Source organism: Ischnura elegans, chromosome 9, assembly GCF_921293095.1.
Source record: "Ischnura elegans chromosome 9, ioIscEleg1.1, whole genome shotgun sequence".
In the NCBI taxonomy this organism is placed as follows: Eukaryota; Metazoa; Arthropoda; class Insecta; order Odonata; family Coenagrionidae; genus Ischnura; species Ischnura elegans.
In genome coordinates, this window is record NC_060254.1 from 93,991,914 (window position 1) to 94,019,659 (window position 27,746).

Sequence of the window (27,746 nt, forward strand, 5' to 3'; positions counted from 1 at the left end):
GATAAGCCTTACAAAACTTAAGCTACCACCGTGGAAATTTTCAGGAAACTTGTAGTAAACCCTTGTCAACATTTTGTCCTTGTTTTTAAAATTTTATTTTGGTTTTATCTTAGGCGTAAAATTATTATATTTGAGGTAAAGGTAAATGTGAAGAAAAAATATTCTCTAAAGTGTCAATTATTTTAGGTGAAAACGTATGTTTTAATAATAATGCCTCGATTTTAATATTTCAATTCTCACACAACAAAGACAAAATTAACCCTATCAATAGGGAGTGATGGACCCTACTACAGAATTTTAGAAATTCTCTTCAGTTGAGATTTTTAAAACCATATTCTGGCAAAAGTCGGATGTATATATCAATCTTCCGTATTTTTTTCCCGTATAATTTGCTGAAGATTTCTTTTTAAAAAATGTAAAAGGATCAAAGCCTGCCAGAGAATTTCTGCGTTGTTGACACAGATTTCCAAGCACACTAAATTCCGTTGCACTTTAATTGATAATATTTTTGATTGCTCAAGGACAGGCAATGACGTTTCTGATTCAGTTTCTATTCTGAAGTTAGATGGAATTTCATCCTTGATTTGTGACATTTGCAGATGGGGAATCTACCGCCGGTGGTAATATGTACCAATTCGTTCCTAATTATGTATCCAGATCGAAAGCCCTTCAATTTTTTTAATATAAATGCGTTTTAATCTCGAAAAGTTGGCTAAACTCATGTTTGAGCTCATTTCATGAAATCGTAACTCCATAAAAATCCTATCAGATACTGTTTAATTGCTCGAAATATGATATCTCTGTGTTGCCTACTTTTTAAACTTTTGTAAAAAAGTCTAGTCCCTACACTGAACATGTAAAGTTTTCGCGCGAGTGGCTTAGCGTGGGGTGAACTTGTATTGTTGCCTTCGAGTCCGCTACAGATTTTTTGTCGTATGCAACTTATTTATCTCAGATGGGTAATCTTCGCACGTAATCCTCGACTATCTAGCCAAAATGTGAGTTCAGTCTCTGATTGCGTTTTAAATTTTGCCATGCACGCATGAACATTCGTAGTACTTTTTTACAGACTTCGAGTAGTGGAACATTGGAACCAGCCGTCTTGTTACTTTTTTAATGAATTTAAGTATACCGGGACTAGCCACGGTGATAACTTTTACGGGAGTCACCCGCAATGCACAATTGTGCGAAAAATCCACAGAGAAAAAATCATTCGCCTTGACCGGGATTCGAACCCGGATCCCTCGATTTCCGGCCGAGTGCTTTAGCCAGTTAAGCTACCGAGGCGTCATTCTTCCCTGTGGAAATTTGTGGACTATACCGGACAAGGTGGTATGGACTGCTGAGCATATTATGCGACGAGCAGTCCAAATCGTGCGCACGGCGCCACAGCCGGAGAGTAAAGTCCGAACTTTGAACACATATAGGTGTTCTCTCTTTGACGAATTTAAGTATACCGGGACTAGCCACGGTGATAACTTTTACGGGAGTCACCCGCAATGCACAATTGTGCGAAAAATCCACAGAGAAAAAATCATTCGCCTTGACCGGGATTCGAACCCGGATCCCTCGATTTCCGGCCGAGTGCTTTAGCCAGTTAAGCTACCGAGGCGTCATTCTTCCCTGTGGAAATTTGTGGACTATACCGGACAAGGTGGTATGGACTGCTGAGCATATTATGCGACGAGCAGTCCAAATCGTGCGCACGGCGCCACAGCCGGAGAGTAAAGTCCGAACTTTGACAAATTTCCACAGGGAAGAATGACGCCTCGGTAGCTTAACTGGCTAAAGCACTCGGCCGGAAATCGAGGGATCCGGGTTCGAATCCCGGTCAAGGCGAATGATTTTTTCTCTGTGGATTTTTCGCACAGTCTTGTTACTTAATGAAAATCGAGATTTCTTGTATTCCATCTTGTTTTCTCTCCATCCATAATGCTTCGGGCGTGAATATCGCTACGGAGATGGCCAGGAAATCGCCCTCACTCTTTGGTAAGGCGGTGGACCTAACCCAGCCGCAGTTCATTAATCTTTGTTTCTTCGTCAGGGCATCCGGGGTATATAATGGAGACAGTCCTCATCTGTCTATCTCGGTGGTATCTTTAATGTGATATTTCTTCATAAGAGGTCCTCCCATCGCCGTTTGACGCCTTTCCAACATCCTTACTTAACACTAGGCGGCGTGGGGACTGAACATCTCATTATGTCATGCGTGGTCGTACCAGAAGTAATCGTCACATACCCACAGCTATGGAGGTTGTCCAAAAGGTCCAATCCTTTTTCAAGGCTGCGAGAAGGGAGTGGTGATGGTTTGGGTCTTATTATTTACTAGAAGGCCAACCGGCGTTACTCAGGAAGGGTGATATATAGACAGTTGATAAACTTGGAATTCATGGTCACGTAACAGAATATTTTTGGTAAAGGAGCAAAGCAGGTATTATGATAGAATAGAATATTTTTATTATGCTCTAGGTAAAACCTATGAGAGCAAAAAATAGAAAATACAGGAAATGTTCTACTCTTGATAAAAGGTATTTTGACAATAATAAGGCCTTATAGAGATTATTGCTAGGCTAACAAGTAGTAAATATTTATATAAAAAATGTAGAATATTCAATATTAATATCACAAAAATATAGGTTTTAACTTAGTAATGAACACACACATACATATACACATTTATGTAGAGTTTTGATAACATCACAACTTTAAGATGATAACTCTAATGAGTTGAGGAGACTGAATTAAGCTCCAGACTTCAAATAGGAGTACAGCCTTCTGTTAAACGACTGAAGTGATTGCGACGTCTTTATATTTGGCAGAAGAGAGTTCCAGAATCTAGACGCAGTTGGATGAAAAGATTTGAAATATATATTGGTGCGGGCTTGAGGAATTTGAAGGTCAGAAACACGGCGGGTGGAAATTCCAGTAACTTTTTTGCCGGGGATGAATAATTCGTACAGGTATGCAGGAGTCTGTTTTTGGAATAAAGAGAACAGAAAAGATAAGAAAGAAGAAAAGATGATGGTTTAGCAAACAACAAAAATTACGATTTCCGTGTACCACGCTCGGGATCAGCTTATACCCCGCTATGCGGAGACTAAAAACGTCGCGTGAATGCATTACCTAGCAAAATGGTTTGCACCGAAAGGATTAATAGTTAAGTGTAGAATCCTTTGAGTTATGTTTCCCCTTTTAGCGTGTCAAGAGGTTTGCCTACCCGGCAGGATGCCCAACCACAGACTTTGTATGGCGTGACGTAACAAACGGTAATGAGAATGCGACGCAAAGGACGCGCCCGACACAACCAAAGGTAGCACTCCGGACTTAGGGGAGTATGAGATGCACCTTATTAATAACTTTGGTTGCAATCCGTTCAACCGTATGGAAATGCGTAGCGGACAGACAAACAGACATACTATTTTATACATATTGATTTTGATTTATGTATTTTATTTTTTTTCACCACTAAATACGGCACAAAAGCTCTTAAATTGGCTGGTATAAATGAATAAATGGCATCTGCAATGAGAATGAAATAAATAATAAACAAATGAAAAAATAAGAAACAAAATGTTTCAACGTAAGAAGGTGGATTGTGGGGTAGACAGCGGTGAATTGGTCAGGTGGCATTATAGGGAGAATTTGAAAATAGTGGTGGAGGAAACGAGGTCTAGGGATGGAATTTTTGAAGGGGGGAGGGGTTAAAAAAGGAAGGCATTCGGTAGAAAAGAGAGCGTTGAGAGATGGAAAGACGGAATCGCGGAATGTGAAGCAGAGAAATATTACGTAAGGGGCGAGGGGGAACACGAAAACGGAGAAAAGGGAGAATATAGTTGATCCGAAGAGAACCGCTGAAGGTTCTAAGCAGGAACATCAGATCGGATGAGACACGGTGGTTAGTTAGAAATCCCGAGGGAGTAGTGGCGCCGACTCCATGGGGCCTGAGGGGGCCCGAGCCCCCTCAAAAATTCGTTATGGGTGTGTGAAAAAAATGTGTCAGGCTTGTCGCTTTTCCCCGGAGTGCCCGGATATCGAGATTTGAGTCATCAGGGATCTAATGCAGGTCGTGTGACTCTTCTAAAACGCTTAAAAACCTTAAAACTCACCACTTATAAAATTTCCCGGGGAAAGATCCCCTGTTTGGCCCCCCCCCCCAATATTTTTTGTAAGTCGGCATCCCTGCGAGGGAGGAAAGGATAGAGTCACGGTCATTGTATCTGAGTGTGGGGATTCGATGGCGGGCAACAGCAAGAAAGTAGTCGACAGGGCGGTCTAATGTGCCAATTCGGATAATAATTTTTTATCTCACTTAAAATATGTCTAAAAGAAATTAATTTTAAAGTAAATAGTATTTCTTCTATTATCATTAAGAGGTCCGGGAATTAATTTTAATTTCAGCTTTTATTTCACCATATTGTTGTAAGAACTGGTTATTCTGATTCTTAAAAAAAATGTTTTGCTTAGGTGATTACATTTGACCGACATAGTTTTATCGTGTACAGCTGTACGTAATGCCCTTTACTGAGCTCAGATGCGTAATCATAGTACACAATCCCGTGGATATTTTTTAAAAGCCTTCCACCTCTTTATGGTTACGGTCTTTGGGAAATAGGTTTTTATGGTAAAGACCTTAGTTTAGTTTAATTTTACACATGCTTTTGGATACTGATTGTCTATCTCTTCATCATAAAATTAATACTTGTAATTCACATTAGCCATATGCAGCACTTAATGAACAATGACAATAATGCAATGAAGGTGATTTAAAAAAATACGAATTCCCAAAAAATCGAGTTTTATTTTTTCAGTGCCTGGATACGTATGTATGTTCCTTCCAGAGCAACTAATCAGCTTCCCAGACGCTTATGAATTAGCCATTTCTTAATCAATGATTTTAATTCAAGTATTATGAACTATACATTACTGGAAGATTACAAGCGGTTCTGGCATGAAGTGCCACGTCTACATCATTGTCATCCTTAACGGTATGCTTCTTTCATTTCACATGTGCAATGCCTGGTAGTCCACTGCTTGGAGTCCAGTAAATAGCAGCGTTCATACCTCACCGTTCAAAAGAAGGAATTTTTAAATTACCTCAGATATTAAAACTTTAATAACAGCAGTTTACATCCGGTTTGAAATAAAGGCATTTTTGTCGTTTGAAATATTTAAAAAAATATATATAACTTGTTAACTCAAGGTCGTAAAAGGTTTTCCTACTCACCGTTTTCGAGTAGTTCCCATAACATACTGCTAAATTCACTGTTTGTTCGGATTTATTTTTGCCCGTTTTTTTAAATCGCCTTAGAAAATAAGTGAAAACTTTACAGACATATATACCGTTGAATTAGTTGAAAGCTATCTAACGTATTCCTGCGCATGTAATGCATTTATTCCTCTAACATCAACCGCATTCCTTGCATTAACTCAGAAAATATTTTACATCCCGTTTGACAACCGTTTATAAAAAGAAATGCTAAGCTTCAGCTGCGAATCCTGCCATTTGACTAATGAAGGATTTTTCCCAGGGCATTTAAAGAATTGATTACGTTTGTTTTTACTCCACCTGCAATTGGCGGTAAATTTTATGACGATGTCGGAGAATACATTGTAAAACATCAAGAGGTCATGTTATGCTTTACAACGCTGCAACGGGGATAAATATGGCTTCAATTTTTGCGCCCTGTCATAGCAGCAGCTTTCCAATTTCGTTTTCGAGTACTATTTCTATACTTAGTTTCATTTTAAATTGAGTGCGTTGCGATTGATTGAGTTGAGGAAACCAAAGTGATCAATTCGTCCTCTACTTTAATTTCCAATCATTTGCATTGCATTGGAAACTGATGTAATTGATTACTTTTTATTCGATTGCTTATTTGAAGCAAAGGACTACAGACGTGAATTTCAAAGACTTGCAAGATGGTTCGCTGGTTTAAAATTGCTTTCAATCATTCCTTTGAGGTGGTATTTGTTGGAGGCGACCGGCATCTTAGATCATTTGCACCATGAGGGAAGTGTAGGTAACGAAGGGTGGAGAGAAACCCAACGTCGACATTAGCTTGCTCTTAACGAAAGGCGCCAAGGGGACCACGGCTTAGCGTCCCATCAGACGGACGGAGTGAGGCGCTTGAAATGTCCTCCACGTAGCATTCAAGCAGAAATCGGGCAGTCTCTGAGAATAGGGTGGTTTCCTATTATATTTTTTATAGCCTAAATCGAAAGATTATTACTCCTGAAGCACAGAGTAGGGATATAACTCTGTGCCTGAAGTGCGCATTTCACGCTCTTAGATTTTCGAATGTCGATATCTATTTTTCACCATTAAACGAAAAGTGAAAATGTTCAAGCGCGCGAAAACGCGACTAAGTAGGAACTATGGGAAAAGTCTGTGTGACGTATTTCTGGTTCCAGCTGTCGGCGTGTGAGGTGACCTTTGGGCGAGGCTTGCGCGCTGATAGGACGCAGGCTGCTAGCAGGTAGCTGAGTACCCTGCTAGCAGGTAGCGCTTGGCTTAAATAAGGATTATTATTCCCCTATCAAACGTGGGAAACTTTCCGAACTTAGGTAATTTCAATGTGTGATTATGAAGAGATGTTTCCCTGAGCTCTGTGACTCATGCATGCATTAGTAATCTCAGACAATATAAAACTCCTATCTACTCGTAAAGAAACTAGGTCCCTGTGACGTCACGTGGAGAGGAATCGCATGGGCGCCAATCTGGGCCTTTTTCAAATGAGGTAAAAATAGACCGTTGCCATTCGTCTAAACTGGGATTTCTAAAACCAAATAATTTGGATATTATGAATAGACTAATGGTGGGTAAGGAATCGCAAACAATGCATTTCGTTTTCTTTGATGAAGGAAACTACCCAATTCTCTGCTACCACCGAGATCTGAACCCGAACCCACGGGGTGGGAAGCCAACACTCTAGCCACCACACCAACCCGATCCTTAGATATTCAGCAAGTTACTGCCGGTTCATATTTTCCTGAGCAGTCTCACTCGCATATATTTGCATGGATCATTTTCGTTCATCATTCATTTACAATTCAAAATGAAATGGGTGGAATAGTAAGTATCAACTTCCTGTCGAACATATTACGACATCATCGTGTGTAATCAAGCTAATTACTTTGGAGCACCAACGAGCTTTACTAATTTCTCAAAATTACATAAGGTTTTTTTATATATTTTGAAATAACACATGCTTCTTAATATCTTGATTTACTAGAATATCGTCAAATTGTAGATCGCCTTTTTTGGTATGAAGTTTTCGCCCTTGGCTAATTACAATGCGTTTGCTGCAATTGAATTTTTTGGTGTCGGTGAGTCCTATTTATTCCGATGCTAGAATAGTAAGAAAGTTAACGGTAATGGTTGTGGTTATGTTCGTCCCAGGTTGTTAGACTCGATAGAACCTTTTTTTGCTCCAAACGTGACTTGTAAGACTTGGATTCTTGGAGAGAAAGTTGGTGAAAATAGGGTAAGGTTGACGAATCATTCCCTTGACATCTTCATGGGTACGTGAGTGACGATTCTCATCATGCCATAGCTGAAGGAAAGTGCAAAAAGAAATTTTGACTGAGGCTAATATCTCGACGCAAGAACACGAAAGATTAATGACATTGGTACAGTTATACAGATGAAACCAGCAAAAGCAGTGTAACCATCACCATATATTCCTTTGGTTTATTTTTACTTTAGATATTTCCTTCTTCGAATAAATAATTATTAAAATTTCAATACTTTTCGCAATCGATGCATTTTAGAAGTTGCTACTAAACTAAGAAACTCGTGAATCTTGGTGATTTATTTTTACGAATATAGCCTGCTTGGTTGCCTTCCTTTAGTAGTTGTGTAAAATGAAAATAATGCTTCGAAATCTTAAATACTTTTCAAGCGGGGGCATTATTTGAACAACTGATGATCCTACCTTGTGTTAAACTTTAAATCGTAATCGTTCTCTCTATATAAAGGGTTTAGTGGCCGAGCTAATCAAAGTATATGCTCTGTACTTAAAAGATTTCGAGCAAAATCATCTCCAACCTCGAATAATATCGGGCTTGCTTCACCGCTTGTCCCTAAGTACTAGGATTCGGCCGTTGCATAGGCCTCTCCGTGGTCAGATAGTAAACCCGAGGTAAATGGCTGACGCCTGACGGTGGTGGTGGTTGATTTATAGCCCATTTTCCTAGTAATCCATCCCTGCGTATTCAGAGCGTATCTGTGTCATTGAAAGGGATACTTGTCCACCAGGGGATCGGGTTGGTGTGGTTGCTAGAGTGTTGGCTTCCCACCCGGCGGGCTCGGGTTCAAATCCCGGCAGTGGCAGAGAATTTTCAGAGACTGCCCGATCCCTGCTTGAGTGTTGTGTGGAGGACATTTCAAGCGCAACACTCCGTCCGTCGGATGGGACGTTAAGCCGTGGTCCCATTGGCGCATAGGCGCGCATTGGCGCGTGGTCCCTTTCGTTAAGAGCAGGCTAATGCCGACGCCGGGTTTCTCTCCACCCTTCCTTCCATACCCTTCCCTCATAGCGCAAATGACCTAAGCTGTCGGTCGCCTCCTCCAAATAACGTACCATACTTGTCCACCATGTATAAGGAACTAATTACTTGATTCGGCACATTAATATGGATATGGGACTATGCGCAGGTATTTTAAGAACGTCCACCAAAGTTTCCGCCACCTGGTCTGAAAAAGCCACTTTTAAAGGCCGTTTTACACGGGGCACGGAATTGCGCAGGTTAGAGCTGCATTTATTTCTAAAATGGCGTGGAATTGCGCGAATGCATAAACGAAATTAGAACGGGCTATTTTGCCGTCTCGCATCCACGCATTCTCGCATGTGTTCTAGCAATTCACCGCTTTACACGACGCAATTTTGATCGCGACTTCGCACGTACGTCAGATTGTGCAATTCCGTGTACCGTGTAAAACGGCCTTTAGAATTTGGTCATTTTTTTTTTCTTTTGGGCCGATTTTATCTCACTATAGGGGTCGCGCGGTATTCATATGTTGAGCGGGTTGCATAAGGGGATATTTCCATGTAAAAATATTCTCAGCATTATTTTCATAAATAATGATGTATAGGAAGGAAAAGTTGATGCTAAATAGTTACTATGCAAAAATTTGACCAATTAATTAAATTATGCTGAACTTTCAAAAATAGGCATTCACTTCCTTGAGAATAATTGAATAAAATGTCTGCATTGACTGTCATATCATTTCATTTGTCATTGCTATTGTTCCAGACAGTCTGTCCCTGCTAAATTGATGTATTAAATGATGTCAAATCGCACTCTTCCCAGCACATGAGGCTCCCTTAGTGCCAAATCACCTGGCTTTAGTATCAAAAGAAGCCATTGGGATTCAAATGCATAATTTTTGATAAAGGTTAATTTTGGATGCTACTTTAAACAATTGCCATAAGTCATGATAATCTCCTTATGGAATTTTTAAATTTGTATCAAATACTCAGTTCAAAGGTAAGAAGGGCATGGGATATTTCATGGTGGACAGTTTTGACCGCAATAATCAAAGTCAGTCAACACACTTTGCTGGTGTCCTTTGTGATTAGCAACTCTATTCATTATTTTGAAACTTTTTTGCTAATTTGGTTGTATGGAAATTGAAAGTCTCTCTTCATTGTAAAAAAATAATGAAGATTTTATTTTTATATAAAATGTATACAAATAAATAAAAATAGAGTCTTTGGGATACTTTTTGCCATCACCGATTTTGCATTTTTTCACTTTCCTTGTGCTTCCAGTGGTGTCTTCTTTCGTCTATGAAGTGGCTCACTAGTTCATGTTCCTTGGCAGATACCAGTCCATGATCTGTGACGATTGTGCTCTTTTTCCTTCTGTTGCACCTCAGTTTTCCTGGTTCGAATACACGTTCGAACAGAACTCTTTCCACGAAATAACACAGTGCTAGATTTGCTAGCGTGACTGGAATCACAATGGCTCGGTCTCCCAGAAGAGGTGGGATAGCTAGTTCAAAGAAGGCCCTCACTGGGTACGGAGGGAATATTGCTAGGAACACACAGAAAATGGTGAGCACTGTAATGGCTGTCACTAGTGGCTGATTACTGAATATCCACCGCCTGTGAGGTGCACCTCGGGAGAATACTATGACCATCCATATATACTGGAATATCGACACCGCAAATATCCCATAATTCTCATAACATGCATACGGCGATGGAAAATCAGCAAATTGTTCTCCATAGATGAAAGGTTTGTACCACGAGAAGAACCTTACTCCATAAAATCCGAGAACTTGGAATCCTGCCATAATTGCAATCTGAAATGTATAATAGACATTCATTATTTTGTTAGACAATTTTTTAGTTAGTTTGGCGAATTTTTAATAAACCGTATTTCTCCGAATATAGTCTTGAGTTTCAGGAAAAAAAAAAAAATGGGTTTGAATATAGTCCTCCCTTTACTTTTACCATGGGCATTTTTGGAAAAAAAGGGGGGACTATATTCAGACAAATATGTACGGTATTTGCCAAAAATTTAGAAATTCCCTCCATTATTCTGCTTTCATTATATGTATATTTGTAAGTACAGTACAATCTCTGTAATCCGGCCTTGAAGTAATCTGACACGCCCATATTCAGCGTTCAGGGCTGGTGACCTCCCTTCGGCTAATATAATTTTGTTAGTTTTAAATGAAAGATTTTTCAATACTTGGTTCGTATTTGTTTTATTATTATGTATGTATGCATCCTGACCCTCACCCAAAGCAGTAGGGAAAGTTGGTGTCACTATATGCATTTAATTGCTAAATTATACCTTAAAAAGATTTTGGTACATTGTGTTTGTTTCCTTTAATATGGCAATTTTGATAATCTGGCTTTGATACAGCTGCATATGTGTTTGATTACCAAGATTGCACTGTATGTATTTTAGTAGATTGAATCTGATCATGTGTTAAGTTTTCAGAGATGCCTCTCAGGAATGAAAATTTTTAGGCTTCTTTTGTGATCAATTCATAATTAAATTAAATGATTTTCTCGATTGAATAATTTAATGGAGGTCTTCTTGTTTCATTCACCAAAAAAATGCTCATTAAAAAATTACTTTAGAGATATTGGAATATTATCATCTAAGCAAGAGCCAAATTTGCTACCATTTAGGAGCTTTTTTCACTCACTATAAAGTTGACCAGTATAAAATAGCCTGATACATGAACTAATAGGGCTTTTCACTTTACATAGTTATGCACTGAATAATTCTTACAGGCTATTAATTTAAATTCTATTTGGTTTACTTACTTGGAGTAGTATTGATGCAATTGGGTATATTGAAAACAGATTTGATGATGGAACATTTGGGGAGAGTCCTTTCTTGGCATCTGGAGGAGTTGTAATGCCAAAAATGGCTGCTAGCAGAGTCACAAGGCAGAGATCGACGTACAAAAACTCAAAGTCAGTGAGGTAGGAGTCTATGACGTACAGGATCATGACAGAGGAGAACTGTGTCAAACTGTAGCCAGCCATGAATTTGAAGATACCGAATGAAGTTACTAGGGCACACCTTCCTTCAGCAATAACCTCAGGTACACATGACACATCGCCGCAGTTAGATGTGAATGCAGAGGCTGCTGCTGACTCAGCGTCAGACAGAGAAATCCCAGCATGAGCTGCTTTTAGAGCCCCACAATCATTTGCTCCATCTCCGCACATTGCTGTGAAAGAAAAACTCTTTATTCTCAAGTTGTTACCATATGAATAAAATTTCACCTCTTCTGTTTCATTTAATAGTGCCTATATCAGTGGCATTTTATGGCTGAAAATAGCTATTTTTTAGCTGAAAATATGTATTTTCTGAAATTTATAATGTAGTTCCTACAAAATATTTCTTGGTCAACAATTAAAATATTTTTGACCAAGGGAAGTAGAATTACAATGCCTACTTTTGATATTTAATCTAAGCCTATTTATTCCAAATATCTTATTGTCCCTCATATTTCATTTCAGCTAAGAGCTATTAGAATGGCTGTATAGAACACTATGCATAATTTCAGCATGAGTGCTTGACTTTTTGCCTATTCTAAAGTATTTAAATACATTAGCATCCTACTAGAATATTGAAGTAAATTTTTTGTGAAATTATGTGCGTCAGCTTCAATAATAATTCTTGCAGTGTGCGTACTCAACAAACATGTCTAGCTCACGTATTACAAAAATACATTAAGTGGATTGTTTGACTGTGGCTCATATACACACTACTCTCTTGTAATAAAATTAAGAAATGTTTGAAAATCTGAAATATGGATTAACCATTAATGAAAAAATCATGAGTATTAGATAAAAATCATTCATGGCAGTATAGTGTGCAAGTTAGACTTTTCTCTTTGGAGGTAGTCATCATGCTCAATACATAAATTTGCTTACAAATTAAACTAAAAATTTGCCATTGCACTCCAAATGATGATAAAATTGACTTTTTTTTTCACGAGATCTGGTCAAGGAGGAAAGTGTTGTTTTTCTAGTAGTCTCTGAGGTTGGTTGCTACAATTCTGTCTTCTTAAATCAGTTTCCTTACCTACGTTGTGCCCAATAGCTTGCAGTTCTTGCACAAGCTGTTGCTTTTGATCTGGTGTCATTCTGGCAAAAACGGTCCCATCCTTAATTATTGTTTTTAGAGCTTCTGGGTGATGTTTTCGGATTGTGCTCCACGTCTGTCCAGTTAATGCATATGTTGGTGGCATTTCAGAAATCCCAAGCTCCATGCTGTTGGCATCATCGGAGTATACTCTCCCAATGGAGCTCCAGTTCATTTGTGGGATGGTGATGGAGGATAGCCTCTTCCTGGGTTTCAAGTGGTCGCCTATGTCTTGGTGTGGCAGAACTGATATCTCTGAAGGGGAAGCCTCCAGTCTGTACACTTTTTGCCTGTGAGCAACCAACGTGCATTCCTGCGCTACACTGATGGCAGTTAGGATATTGTCACCTGAAAACGTGGTATGAAAAATTCAAGGTGAGTTATTTTTCCTGTGTACTATTGATTATATCCATACATATTTAGAACTTTTGGTTCGACCAGGTCTGCTGAAACGAGGAATAGGAGAAGTAAATTCATCAGGGCTAATGCCCTTCATGGATTTTCGAATGTCATTGGTCTCCTTTCTTGAAAAACAAGCTATATTTTTCATGCTGGGAGGTAAATAGAAATTGGTCAGAATTTTAATCTTATGTTTAAGGCTTTAGAGCAGGTCATGAACTAGTAACTAGCCAAAATTCTGTTTAGCCATGCTGTATTTTGAGATTAGTGAGGTCAAAACAGCATGAACTTAGTGTGTGGACAATTTTGAATGGGATGTCCTTATGATCCACTCTCTATCCAGATTTGAATCCAAGATATTTCCAATTGTCCCCAACATGAAAAAAATGCTTGGAACAGAGTACTATGTACATATATGAAAAAAATTGCCGTGGTTTAGCAGCATAATTTTATCCATTGGACATTTAATAGCTATAAAAATAGCTAATTTAATAGTCATGTAAAGTGTCATATTATGTATGGTGGCTTCTTACAGTAATATTTTAGGACATTTCTAGTGCTGTTAATGGAGCTTAATTTCTAGACGTCAATTATGGCACTGGAACTCAATTTGTCCTTTAGACTGACTTAGTTCTTGGCAGTTGTGATCTTAAATTTTGAATTTAAGCCTCAAAGTTTTAGGGTACTAGAATTATTGATGATGCAGAGAACTCAAGCTGAATAAAAATTCTGTGAAACATTTCCTCTTACCTGTCACCATGATTTGTCTGATATTGGCTGTTCTCAAGTTGTTGATCACGGATTCAGTCACTTTCTTTAGTTTATTTTCAAATAGAATGAGGCCTAGAAAAGTCAAATTGACTTCTGCCTCCTCCCTTTCCATTTTTTCTATTTGCTCCACTGTTATACTTGGTGGTAATGATCGATATGCCAAAGCAAGGACTCGGAAACCTTTTCTGGTATATGAAGCCAAAACCGAAGTCATAGTGGCTGGAACTAAAAATTATGCATTATTATTTTAAATTCTAGCCTATTTTTGATCAAACTGGTTTTATAACTTAGTGGTGTAAATTTTGACTTACTTGATTCAGGTTTTGATAGTGACATCAGCATTTCTGGAGATCCTTTACAATATATGTCGAAGTTTCTACTTCCCAGTGTACGAGTGATTACACTCATTCGTTGGAGAGTGGATGAGAAATAGAATTGCCTCGCTATCCCAACTTCTATTGGATTGTCCTGTAAGAATTTAAAGTCACACTATTTATAAAAGTATTCTATAAATGCTGCAGAAAGTCTGATGAGACTGTTACCTACTTGATCCCACAGATAGACACTAAAACCCAAACCTTACTAACTGCCAACATAAATTCAGAGTAAGTGGACAAGCAATAATATCCTAATGCCAAATGGTAATTTTTGTAATTTTTGTGGTGATATACATGGTGAATTTCATTGTGAAGCTTTTGAAAATATTATTATCCTGGCAGATAATTAATTGTGAAGGTGGAATTCCATCATATATCTTGGAAAATAAACTTTATGTGAGTTAAGACATGCTCAGAGATTTGAAATACATGTACATATGTACATTTAAGTTCCTCTAATTACACTTTTTGAATACCAGTTACAGGGTATGTATATGCTACTTATGGTAAAGAAAGCCATTGAGCGTGAACCATTTGGATGGACGGATTTATTTTTACTGCAGTTCACACTGTATTTGCACAATTACAGTTGAGAGGAGTAACGATGCTGTCAGCAGTTGAAGTCAGACTGTAGGTGGCAAGACCGAGATCATGGTCAAGTGCCATTGAGGTGCACTCGAGTGCCCACAGGGGATATGGTGTTGCATGTGTACCAGAGAGGGCCAATGTGGTGCTGAGCATGCAGTGCCAATGCTCGTGTACCGAGTGCAAGGGCGTGTCTTGAGTGGGTGTAATGGATGGCTTTGTCAGGCAGGAGACGGTGGACCAGCTGTCTTCTGCCTGACAAAGCCATCTCTAATGTACTCGCTGAAATGCTCCCTTATGCTTAATCCTTTTACTGCCAGCCCATTTCAGTTGGGATGTACGAAGACTGCCAAGGTTTTTTTTCCGGAATTATGAACATTTCAGATTTAAAAATTTTTTAGCTACTTAATTTTATTTAATATGTCTAGATTTTTTTCCCAATTCTTAAGATATATTTACATCGTATAACCATAGATAGATTATGGGGGTTTACATAAATTACAGCCTTTGAAAAGGCCACAATCATTAAAAGAAAGTGAAATGATGCGGGCCGATAAATCGGCCCCTGGCAGTTTTCGTTCAACCAGCGAGGGCCAATATATCGACCCTGTGGCAGTAAAAGGGTTAAAGATTTTTTTCAATCAGTCATTTTGGTATAATTAAAGTTTTGGCGCTGAATACCCCTGCCCCCACACATCAATTTCATCTAAATGACATCAATAACCTGAAAGAGGCAGCATTGGGCACAATGGCATAGCTAGGGGGGACCCAAGGGGTCTGGACCCTTCCCGAAATATAAAAACTCAATAATTTTTTTTCATAAAAAAAACAAAATATTTAAAAATCATGAATTTACAAAATATTTCTTTAACAAATGAAGTTTTTTCGATTATGAAAAGTGTTAAAATTAGCTTAAAACCCAATACTTAGAACCCCGTTTTTCAAAATTTTCCCCCCTAGTTTTGGACCCCCCCGAACAAATTTCCTGGTTACTCCCCTGATTGGGCAACGTGAGGCCCTTCACTCTGAGGTGCTATGGGTACATACTGTGTATCCTATGTGGGTTTAAATTTGATATTTAAACACCTGCAATCCAATAGTCGCCAATATTTAAGTTGATATGACAGCTGGCTTTTTACACTTACATCATGATTTTCTTGGACTACCATTGGTACTCCAATGCCAAATTTTGTGGTATCAGACATTTCTGGCTCATCCAAATGCCATCCAGTGGATTCAAACATCTGAAAATAATTTTTTATAGCAGAAATGTGATATGTCAATTTTATAGCTTGGCAAGTTACACGTTTTTCATTATTTTTGATGCCCACGAGAGAATATACATTTAGACTTGACAGCGTCATCAGCTCTGTGCATATTATTTTTTTATTGTTTGGAGATTTAAGTGTAATTATCAGAAATGTTCAGTTGCACTTTTAATTTCTTTAAGAGTGGAATTAAGAGAACAGTGAGAGGATGCCTGTCATTTACAGTAACTCTAATTGCCAATTCCAGAGTTAAAAATTCTTTTAATTTTTCTTAGATCTATCGCTCTTTTCTCAAGCCATTGGTCGAGAAAACTCGAAGTTAACAAATCTTTCATACGAAGGAGCATGGAGGTTGTCTAAAAAATTTGCTGGCCACATCCATAGCTTAATTGGTGTAATGAAGCAATGTCAAAAATTATCAAATCACTTCATCATGTAATTATCACTTTGATCTTCTTTGCATTTTCGTTGGTGGCAACATAATTATTAGTTTAATTATAAGTTATAATGAGTGACTATATGGATGAGAATTTCTTTTGCTTGAATTTTTCTCCTTCAACTACCAAATTTTTCAATCAAATAGCAAATTTCAGTTTGTATGAATGAACACATGCAATTACAATTATTGGAGAGATAATTCTTATTGTTTTGGACTACTTGTCGACTCTTCTGGATGAAAATTTTCTTTCATATTACTAGCTGTGCAGCTTTTTTTGACTGAGATGAAAATTTATTGCATTTATTGTTGCAGCAACTTTCTTATTAATAGCTCATGTCTCTCTTTTTCTATAATTACCAATTTTCTTAATATGTGTATGTAAGTACCTTAGGGGCGGTCATCAAACTACTTTTTCCGAAATTCAAAATTCGACATATGTCAAAATGTAGCCCAAGGTACCAAATGAACAGGGAAAAAATTTTGTTCCCGTAGGTTGACATCCCTCGGTGGCACCAGGACCATTTATGTTGAATGCATGCAACCCTCAACACAACCCTCTTTTTACGCTATTTCGGTGATAAATGTTGCGTACATTGTACCTGCATGGGTAAATATGTACATTTATTTTCTTCCACCCATGAACTACGATTTCTTAACCTCTAAAACTTTCATTACATTCATTGTACTATGCATTGCCACATAGGAACTCCGTAATTATTATTATTTTTTGGCAAATAGGTTAAAATGAAAGCGTTACTGTAAAAACTATACCTTTTGATCCAATGGATCTCCTGCCATTTCACCATCTATGTAAGTGAGTGAATGGCAAGTCGCCATTGCAATTATAACATTTTCAGACTTCAGTGCATGTTCTTTGCCTTCTTCATGAGAATGATGAACGATTGGGAAGTTGGTCACTGGCTCCTCAAACTCTTTCCCTTTGGATGGTATTACACCCCATAGATCCAAACCATCTTCTGTTAGAGTTCCTGTCTGATCATTTGCAGGAGAATTTGTTGAGAGGAAAAAAGAAGAAATTAGTAGTGTGAGTTATTTATAGAAGTAGTATCATTGGAAAGTAACTGATTAAATAGGATGTACATAATCTGCATTGAGTCAAAGTTCTTTTGGCAAAGGCAAAAAAGCTTTTAGCTGATGAAAGTCCAACTTGAGAGAAATACATATGTCATGAAGGACCTTTGTTGAGAAGTGAACAAGGCAAATTTATTATTAATGGCAATAGGGTAGCTTCCTTCATCAAATAAAACGAAAGGCATTGCTTGCGATGCGTTACCCACCATTGGTGTATTCATAATATACAAATTAATTAGTTTTAGAAATACCGGTTTAGACAAATGGCAATGGTCCATTTTTATCCTCATTTGAAAAAGGCCAGATTATCGCCCACACGATGCCACCCCACGTGACGTCACAGGGACCTAGTTTCTACACGAGTGGATAGGAGTTTTACATCGCCTGAGATAACCAAAGCATGCATGAGGCACAGAGCTCAGGGAAACATGTCTTATTAATCACCTATTAAAACTGGCTATTCAACAAAAAAACTGGCTAAAACAATCCTTATTTAAACCAAGCGCTACCAGTTAGCAGGGTACTCAGCTACCTGCTAGCAGCCTGCGTCGTATCAGCGCTCAAGCCTCACCTTAAGGTCACCTCACAGGGCGGCAGCGGGAACCAGAAATACGTCACACGCAGAGATTTCCCGGCATTCATACTTAACCGTGGTGTTTTGGCGCGCTTGAAAATTTTCACTTTTCATTTAATCACGAAAAATAGATATCGTCATTTAAAAATCTAAATGCGTGAAATACGTACTCAAGGAGTAATAATCTTTCAATTTAGGCAATAAAAAAATAATAGGAAACCACCCTATTGATGGGAATTAATTAGTCCCTTGAGTTGAGTTATTCTGAGAACATTACAATTGTTAGCATAAAAGATGAGGGAAGGAGTGTTGTAGTTAAATATATTTGTGTCCCTTATTAGGGAGAGATTTTTTCATATTTTTGACCTGCTAGAAGGTTCTTAAATGAGATTAGGTTATGTGTCAGGGTGAAAATTTTTTAGGTGATATATCAGCATCTAAGTAAAATGGAACTTAATCCCTATAGTATAAATCCAAATTACCTTGTCAAAGCATACACAGTCAATTGTTCCTGATATATTTATAATCCTTGAGTTTATGCAAAATATCCCCTTCTTTTTCAGTCTCTGCTGTGCATAGATTTTTCCCACGGTCATTGCAGCTGGCAAGGCTGGTGGAAGTACAATTGTGTATAGAACCAAGCCCTTCAAAATGATGTCCTTGGCTGCAAATCCTTTCATTTTCTATAAGTTCAAAAGGTCAAATATGTTATAATACTCTCATTTAATTGAGATAAAAAAAATAAAAGATAGTCTTGTACCACAAAGTACTCCAATCAGTTGATGAAAATTGAGTACAGGTTACCTAAGATTGAAATTTCAGATGGTACAAGATAGCATATAAAATTGAAATTGCTGAGTTGTCATGAAAGAATCTGACTAATTTTATTGATAAAGCTGTTTTTTTTGGATTGGTTTACTTCTTCAGTTCTCGGTTCCACCGGTTCTTAAGCTTAGAAGCGGAATCAGAACTTTGACAGCTTCGCAAATAAGGCATGGATGCATGGCTTTTTCCAGCACCCATGTATGGTTAAACATTATTTTATGCCCAGGGCTGGAAGCATAATTGGAACTTACAAGGTAGACATTTACATTGTTACTGTTGACAGTTGAATTTGTATCAACTCTTATGAACACTTCATGAATGCTACTGTTATTTACATCTACATATAATTGTGTAACCACAGGTAGTTCTTACCTTTGATACAATTGTTTGCACAACACCAATGGTAGATATGACAGCTAATATACAGAGAAACCTGTAAGCATCTCTCTCAAATCTGAAATCTACTGGAGGAGGATAAAGGATGGTTTGAACAATTTGCCCTTTGGTTGTCATAAAGCCTGTTCGGAGAACAACCGCCCTTGCCCATTGCTTTCCATGAAACCGTGTTTGCAGCACCTTGGTTCCACAGAATAGAATGCTGTGCCTTGTGTTGTCATCCCATTCATTAAATTCTTTGTTGTCATTATGAATTGGTATCTTTGTGACTGGTACACTCTCACCTGTGGATGAGTGAATAATAAAGATAAAATTAACATTGCTAATTTCTTTGATTCTGGATGAAGTTAATGAATTATTAAATAAGCTTTCACTCTGTGATGATAGGCTATGCTAATAAGAAGGAATGTTGGAAAAATAGCAGTTTAAGTGGTCAGGAAGTGAAATTTTTTTAGAAATGAGTATAAGCTAGGGGAGGAGGTGATCGTATCTTAGGAAATCGTATTGTATCGTAGGAAATTTGAAGACCTAACTTTGGATAAGGATTAAGGGTGGCAGTAGATTAATTTTAGGATTGCAAGACTGTGTGTGAATGAAGGCTAGAGATTCAAGTAATTTTGAGTGGCCAAATGATCAGAGTATCATCAAGGCAAAAGAGGCAATGGAAAAATTTTTTCTTACTTTTTGATGCTCTCACTGAAATTTCTCATGTGATAGCATAAAATTTTGAAAGCATTAAAAAAGTCAAATTTTGAAGGTCGCGCAGACAATGAAGGGTGAAGGTATGTACGAGGGTTGTACCAAAAGTAAGGTTCCCAATGAGCTAAAATGTTGAGGGAAGGTGCTAGGCTAAATCCCACAACTGTGTTGTGCACAGCGGTTCCCCTGCTCTCGAGTCTGCCATTCCACAATTCACTGTGTCGCTCATTATTGGCTTAGCAACCGTCAACAATGGAAGTGATGATCCACGTTCCCGTCAGGTGTGAGGATCAAGCAGTAATCCGATTTCTCCATGCAAGGAAGATACTGCCCGTGGAGATTTATCGGCAACTGACTGAAGTTTATGGTGAAGAGTGCATGTCCATTCAGCATGTCTGCAAATGGTGCAGGGCTTTTGCTGAGGGCCGCAAGAAAGTTCATCACAAAGAATGGAGTGGAAGACCGCCGCTTTTGGATGTGATTGTCCAGAAGAACATTGGTGAGCTGCTCAAAGATCGGAGGGTCACTGTCCGTGAATTTGTTGAATGCATTCCTGAAGCTTCCGACGGCACAATTGAAAGAACTTTAACAGAAACGTTGGGTTATTGCAAGATGTGTACTCGCTGGGTCCCCCGGATGCTGACTGACGGACACAAGGAGCAACACCTTGACGGTGTTTGCAAATATCTTCAACAATGTGAGGGGGAAACAACAAGGAGAAGTTTCTGGAGTCTATCGTCACAAAAGATGAAACATGGGTGTTCCATTACACCACCAAAACAAAACACTTTGGTGGCACACGCTTCAAGAGCGACGATGAAGTCTGAGCAGAGGTCACATGCTTCCTCAACAGGTTGGCGGGAGACTTCTTCAACTTAGGGATACAAAAGCTCGAGCACCGTCTTCAAAAGTGGGTCGAAAAATATTGAGACTATGTTGAAAAATAGGCGAAAGTGTAAACTTTTCAACGATGTGAAAATTTATAGCAATTAACAAATTTTTATATTTGTAAAAAATATAGGAACCTTACTTTTGGTACAACCCTCGTATTGTTGTGACAGCATGCCAAAGAAGCTTCTGGATGTGTTGATGTTGCTAAATTTGATTTTGGATGCCTTCAAATGGTAACTCAATGCTTTTGATATTATAATGCTGACGGCTTTGATTATCATATTCATGGATTTGAAATTTAAAATTTTCAGCCATACCTCAAAGAGCATCGTGTTCAACTGTGTATTGAATGACAACCTGTGAATCAAAATGTGATTTTGGGCCTTCAATTTAGTTTGAGCTGTTAAAGAAGCAGTCTATATTGTGAGAGAAAATCATCTTACCCGTCAGCATACATTCATTGACTATAGCATTTCCGGAGAGGAGGATTGCATCACATGGCAGAATGCATCCTTGTGGTGGTAGAGCTATTATATCCCCTGGCACAAGGGAGCTTGCTAGTATATCCTCACACATCTCGTGTCCTCCTTGTTCATCCTTTCTTCTAACCACAGTCGCAATTTCCGAGCTGTGGATTGTCTTCCTTAGTTGCATCTGATTCTGTTCGTGTCAGAAAAAGGAAAAAATTCACATGATATTAACCGAATCATTGGCATTGAAATTAAATCATAAAATAATGATTAAGGAAGGCCTGTATGGTAGTCTTCAAGTGTTAGGAGTGCTTGATAGTGTCGCAAAGAGCAAAAACCTTGGTCAGTTCAGGTAATAAAATTTGTATCAGAAGTTACCGTTTATTTTTGTGGAGGATTGGAAGTGGTTAACAAGTACACTAATTATAAACAATTAATGAGTGTATTATTATAGATTCTAATAGATACAGTGCACAATGCTCATTGCCAGAGACGTGCATCGTCCCAGAATACTACCAGAACACAGCCCGCTGGTTAATATTTGAGGGTATCTCCAATGAATGACAATTGAATTGTGAATTGCACATCAAAATTATGCAAACATGATGTACAAAATATTCGGTTAAGTAATACATTTACAATACATATTTTTAAAACTTTTGATATTGACATAACCAGTGGTGCAGTGAAGGGGGTTTCGGGGGATAAAACCCCCTCAGAGCTCAGAGAAATTTTCAAGTTTAATCCATTTCACTTAATTGGGTTAATATTACTTATGGAATAGTATAATGATTAATAAAATATCCCTCACAAAGTCGTAAAACTCATAATTTTGAACCATTTATCTGAAAAATTTTCTCCTCCCGTTTACCCTGGCAGGTATTCCTCACCTTCACACCCACCAGTAACAGTTGCGCTTAAAATCCCCTTACCCTTAATTCCTAGCTGTGCCCCTGGACATAAACATTATTGGGGAAGTTAAGCCTGATTCACTGATATTTAGTGAGATGTGGGTACTTTATTTTGGAATTGCTGAGATTTTGTTATATTTTCAGGAGCGCAATGGTGCCTTTGTGGAGATTTTTTGTAATATCAATGTTCCATGTATAAGTATCAGCATTTGGAAAAATTGTTTTTTTAATGAGCAGTTTCAGATTAAGGGTAATAATTCTAACATACCCTCCTTGTTTGTAGCACAGAAGTTCCACAACCAAATACGAGCATGATAATGACAGCAACAGCATAGTAAAAGTAGTCCTCAGCAAACCACACACTCAAGCTGAATATTTGAAATATATAAAAGGGAGTGAGTACTTCCAGCACCAGCAAGGCAAACACACTCTTCACTGGAATCACTATTTCATTGGGCCCATATGTAATTCGCCTGCAAAAGATTGATGGGAATTAAAATCATTTCTACTTTTAAAATTTGATGAATGAAAACCTTGTAAATGAAAGAAAATTGCTGATAGCTCATTCAATGGGGGTCAAGAGAAGAATTTTTGCTGAGTCAATTTATCTACAAGTTGAAGAATGTACCCTTTAGTGCCAGTGTTGCACTCTGGATAGATCTTTATTCTTTGGAATTCACTAAAATATATATCTATTCATAATGAAAAGCTATCTTGAATCAAGTTTTATTCCTAAAGGTCTGACACTACTGGAATACATATCTTGTATATGTAACTCTTAGTGCCAATTGTCTCATCTGCATTTAGATAAATAATCATTTATGAAAAAAAACCTTTTCATGTGTTATACTCTGTTCATTTTATCTCTGCGGGTGAGCTGGTGTGGCCAAAGCAAGTGGAGATGAGGGGAGGGAAAGTTTCTCGACACGTGACTTCGCCTTTGCCAATCAGCAAACAGTAGGTGTGGCCTCAGTGAGTCGCTCTCAGACCTCTGCCGGGTGAACATCGTGAATCTGCTTGCGGAGCAGTGTTGCCTAACCTCACGAATTCTCCTCGTATGTGATTAAGTATGCCTTCCTCATTCAGCGCGGTAGCTGACAATGTCATGGGCTTCAGTGAAAGGATTATCCTCAATGCCTTCCAATTGAGTAGGTATATTGTCTCGGCACCGGGGCCAAAATACTGTGGCCACCTATGACTCACACGTTTTCAGTGACAAAGTAGGGCGGCTATGTAGTGCATTTGGCAACGTTATGTTCACTCCTCCTCTCTCTCTTGGTACTACCCCTCCCCTATCAGCGAAGCCATCTCAGAGTGCCCGGGCTCTCACGAAAGCTCACCCGCAGACATTAAGTGAATGGGCTATAGTCAGGTTTATATTTTTTTAAACTCAGTGGCAGTAATTTATTTTTGTAATAAAACTTTTATCTCTGTCGATCTGAAATTTAACTCCATTATTACCTTCAAATGAGGTACTATTGCTATCTTTCTTCCTATTGCAATGAACAGTTTTATCTTGATCTGTCAATCACCGGTTACTTCACTGTATAGCTTTCTGTAGAGCAAAATTTCTCTTACTCTGCAAGTTTTTGTTGTCTAAGATTAACATTTTTGTTTGCCTATTCTCTTCTCCTTCATGCTATCACCTTGATTTTCTTCATATTGGTTTTTAGCTGGTATCCAGCAGATGCCCCTTCCATATTTTCTTGAAGTATCTTCCAATCTGTTCGCTATCGATGAAGGTCATTGTTTTGCAGGAGAGGAGGGGGTTCATTTCATTGCTTTGTAAGGCTCCTTGGTGGTATGCAATAGGTACCTCTCGGCAGTTATCCATCTGAGGACTAATATGTGTGGGCAAGTGTCTTATAGACATTTAATATTCATCAATTATTTATTTTCACATTTTTAGTTTACGCATTATGTTTTTGCAAGAGTCTCTCCTCCCTAATTTTATAACTTAGTTGACTCATTTTTTCAAATAAGGGAATTGATACATATTTGGGAGCATTTTGAAATATTTGAGTGGGTATAAAGTTCTTTCTGATGAGTATATGATTGCATGAATAGAAAATACCTGAGTGACTGTTTCTCAGGGTATTTACCCTTTCCTGCTGGAGCCTACAATAGGAAAATGTTTTTGTGCTACGAATAGCATGAGAATGTTTTAGAACTCTCTGTACGAAGCTCTTTTTTGGGGTGAAGTTACTCTGGTATTTTCATTCCTCAGATTTGGGACCCAGCTCAACGCCTGTCCCTTGTCCCAGCCACTGGTCAAGACCCTCTGACCCTATCATAGTATGAATCCACGGTCAACTTAATGAGTTACCCGTGTTTTTATTTCAACCAAACATTGTAGTTAATTTTCAATAATGTACACTTCTAAAGGAATAACTAACGTTTTTTAAGCATTGTGGAATTTTAAACGGGTTTCTAGTGTTGATAACTACAAAGTTAGTAAATACAAGATAAGAAGGCTATAAGCCCGGATGTCCATTATTTTTTATGCTAAATGTTCATTATAAAATTGCTTATGCACAGAAAAAAATGAAGAATTCATTTCAAAGTATAAAAACATTGTAGTATGCGATACAATATATCATTGAAAAAACTATTGAAAATATAGCCACTTCGCAATGGATTCCTGGGGTGAGGATGGTCATAAATAAGTGGGAGGGTTGGGCTTAATTGCTGAGGAGTGACCCTAAGGACTCGCTAAGCAGGGTCTCAGGCCGGGCCTGAATGCATCCGACAATTGCTACCTATGCGGTCACTTCCCTTCCCTTGCATCAGCCAGAGCTGACATCCGGTCGTTTGCATTGAAAAACCCGCGACAGCTATACCCGATGTCAGGTGTTATGCGTTTGAAAATGCCTGTTGGCTCCACCTGACGTCCGCCTCGAAAGGGTTAATATCGAGTAGCATTAGGAAATATTTGAGTTGCTATAAAGTTGTAAATCTAGTGGGTAGATGATTGTATAGAGTAAGATTACCTGAGTGACTGTTCCTCTTCAGTTAATCCCTTTTGTCTGTAGAAGTCAGAGTTTTTCAGAACCGAATCCAATCCAGATAGTTTTACATATTCCTTGCAGCAATCATCCCACACATAGCACAGTTTTTTGCAGTAGAAATATCGGTAGGTCTCCACTTCTGTAATTAGGAAAATATTACAAGAGTATTAGGTTCACTGGATGTAGACTAATACAGAGGCATTTCTTACATTATTTATGCCTACTCTTTCTCCATGCTGGATTTTAACTCTCATATATGATGGGATGAAGAACATCTATGCAATTGATAATGAGATGCAGTCTCATTTGGGGCAAATGCCTTTACTATGTATGTATTTACTGGCGTTACAAATGTTTTATTCCTCATCATACTACATGAATATCTCTGAAACATTGGTATCCACTGTCAAACAGCTGATGGGCTGAGAATTTCAGAATGCACGAGTAATACTTTTTGATCTTGATTGGAGTCGAGTAGGGCAATTGTGAACCAGGCAATACAGCAATGCATGCTCCAACATATTTTAATTTTACCTATCCCCTTTTGAATTTTCTATTCTGAATGCTTGGCTTGATGCAAATCGTGTCAGTATTAGGAGGTGAATGAAAATTAATCTGTGTTAAACAGATCCATAAACACTATTGAAATGAATTAACCTGTAGTAATATGTCTTCAATTTAATGAATATATGTACCTATCCAGACTGCTCAGAAGAGCCCTCATTAGCATTTGCACAATTGTAATAAAGATAAGGTGCGTAAATGAATCATGCATTATTTGATTCTTTCAAATTCTTATTGACGCAGAAGAAAACACGAGTAAGATGCAGAGATCAAACCATCACCGTGGAAACCTTTGTTCTAACATTTTTGCTTTCTCTACTATGTAAATCCTAGAGGCTTCCTAAGCTTAGACCTGTTTATGGCATTGACCTACAGTCAGTGGCATAGCCAGGGGAAGGGGTCCGGACCCCCCCAAAATATAAAAACAAAATTATTTTCCTTAATAAAAGAAAACAAAATATTGAAAAATCATGAATTTACAAATTAGTTCTTTAACAAATGAAGTTTTTTTCGATTAGGTATGAAAATTGTTAAAATTAGTTTAAAACCCATTACTCAATACCTTATTTTTTTTAAATTTTACCCTCTGTTTTGGGCCCCCCTCCCGAACGAAATTCCTGGCTACACCACTGCCTTCATTTGGGTCCCTTCTTCCATGGTGTGCTCCCCATTTTTGACTTTAAAAATTGTACCTGATGAAGGGAGAAGTTAAGAACTTGTATTCCACTTTGAAATGCTATATGTATCAAGATATCAATTTTAAGAAGAAAAATGAGTTTTTCTTCTGATGTCAACAATCAAAATTTTAGGGGGCCAATTTAAAAAAAAAATAGGTGTAGCTAAAATGTAAGGACTGGGCTCATATATTTTAAAAAATTGAATAGTTTTGTAAAAATTTTAGAATCTTGAGTGAGTTGATGTTTGCATACACTTTCATCCTGAAAACTTGAGTTGAAATCCAGGTGATGGTCAGTAGCGGATACAGAAAAAAATGCGATGGGAGGGTGCAAAAGATATTTTGATCTACCTTTACTTTTATCCAAATAAAAAATAATCAAGTCACATGCAGAGTTTAAGAAAATTTAAATTAAATTTATCACACACACATGTAAGACATGCCATCTTATGATATAAAAAGTTATAATTGTGGTTCTGTAATGTTTGGCTATATGGGTGGCCCCGCAAGGGCGGGCGTGCGCCTCCTATCTGTATCAGCCTCTGGTGGTGGTGGATATTTTTTTAAGGAATCTTAATGAACCTCTGAATGAAAATAATGGAATAATGATGGATTAATGAAATTTACAGCTTTGTGTAACCTACCATTGTTTTTTGGATCTCCTCTTTCAAAGTGCTCTTCTTAATAACCATTGTTCTTTCTATGAATGATGCCATTAGCAGTCATTTTATGATCAATACGTATTTACACAGTGTGCATAGAACTTTTAGATCCACCAGTTCCTCCTGCGGCACTCACCAGGTGTGAAAATTGCCAATAATTTATGTTTATTGTTGTCGATTGAAGTATCAAGAGTGAAGAAGAATCATTTCATTATTTTAAATGATTTACCAAACAAATAATGGACAAGTTTTCACGTTTTTAGTAATTCATTATTACTTTCAGGTGAAAAATTTTTTCAGAACTTTTCATTTTGTATCCAAGTTTTTATTTAAAAATCAAATTTCCCACGTTCCGGGATTAAAATGAAAATACAATTGTGACTCACCCATTTTCCTGCCATTTTTGAGGAACAAATGAAATTTTCCACTTCCGCTCAGATTGTTGTTGCCCCTAAAAAGAGAGAATATGTATAATTATTGGGTATTTGATGCTATAAACGTGCACTTTGCATTAGAAG

General features: G+C 37.9%; 1 protein-coding gene across 1 annotated transcript in view; it reads right to left on the minus strand.

Moving 5' to 3' along the window:
• Window positions 1–9,645: 9,645 nt before the first annotated feature.
• LOC124165633 (polyamine-transporting ATPase 13A3-like) overlaps window positions 9,646–27,746 on the minus strand; it is a 54,569-nt gene continuing 36,468 nt past the window's right edge. The window contains exons 5-17 of the mRNA XM_046543103.1: window positions 27,615–27,679; window positions 25,309–25,465; window positions 22,587–22,791; window positions 21,381–21,597; window positions 19,324–19,631; window positions 18,609–18,809; window positions 17,232–17,453; window positions 15,899–15,997; window positions 14,103–14,259; window positions 13,771–14,016; window positions 12,562–12,969; window positions 11,289–11,701; window positions 9,646–10,309 (exon numbers count right to left, since the gene is read on the minus strand). Coding sequence (XP_046399059.1) covers window positions 9,734–10,309; window positions 11,289–11,701; window positions 12,562–12,969; window positions 13,771–14,016; window positions 14,103–14,259; window positions 15,899–15,997; window positions 17,232–17,453; window positions 18,609–18,809; window positions 19,324–19,631; window positions 21,381–21,597; window positions 22,587–22,791; window positions 25,309–25,465; window positions 27,615–27,679 — 3,274 coding nt within the window. The 3' untranslated portion in view covers window positions 9,646–9,733. The remainder of the gene's footprint in view (window positions 10,310–11,288; window positions 11,702–12,561; window positions 12,970–13,770; window positions 14,017–14,102; window positions 14,260–15,898; window positions 15,998–17,231; window positions 17,454–18,608; window positions 18,810–19,323; window positions 19,632–21,380; window positions 21,598–22,586; window positions 22,792–25,308; window positions 25,466–27,614; window positions 27,680–27,746) is intronic.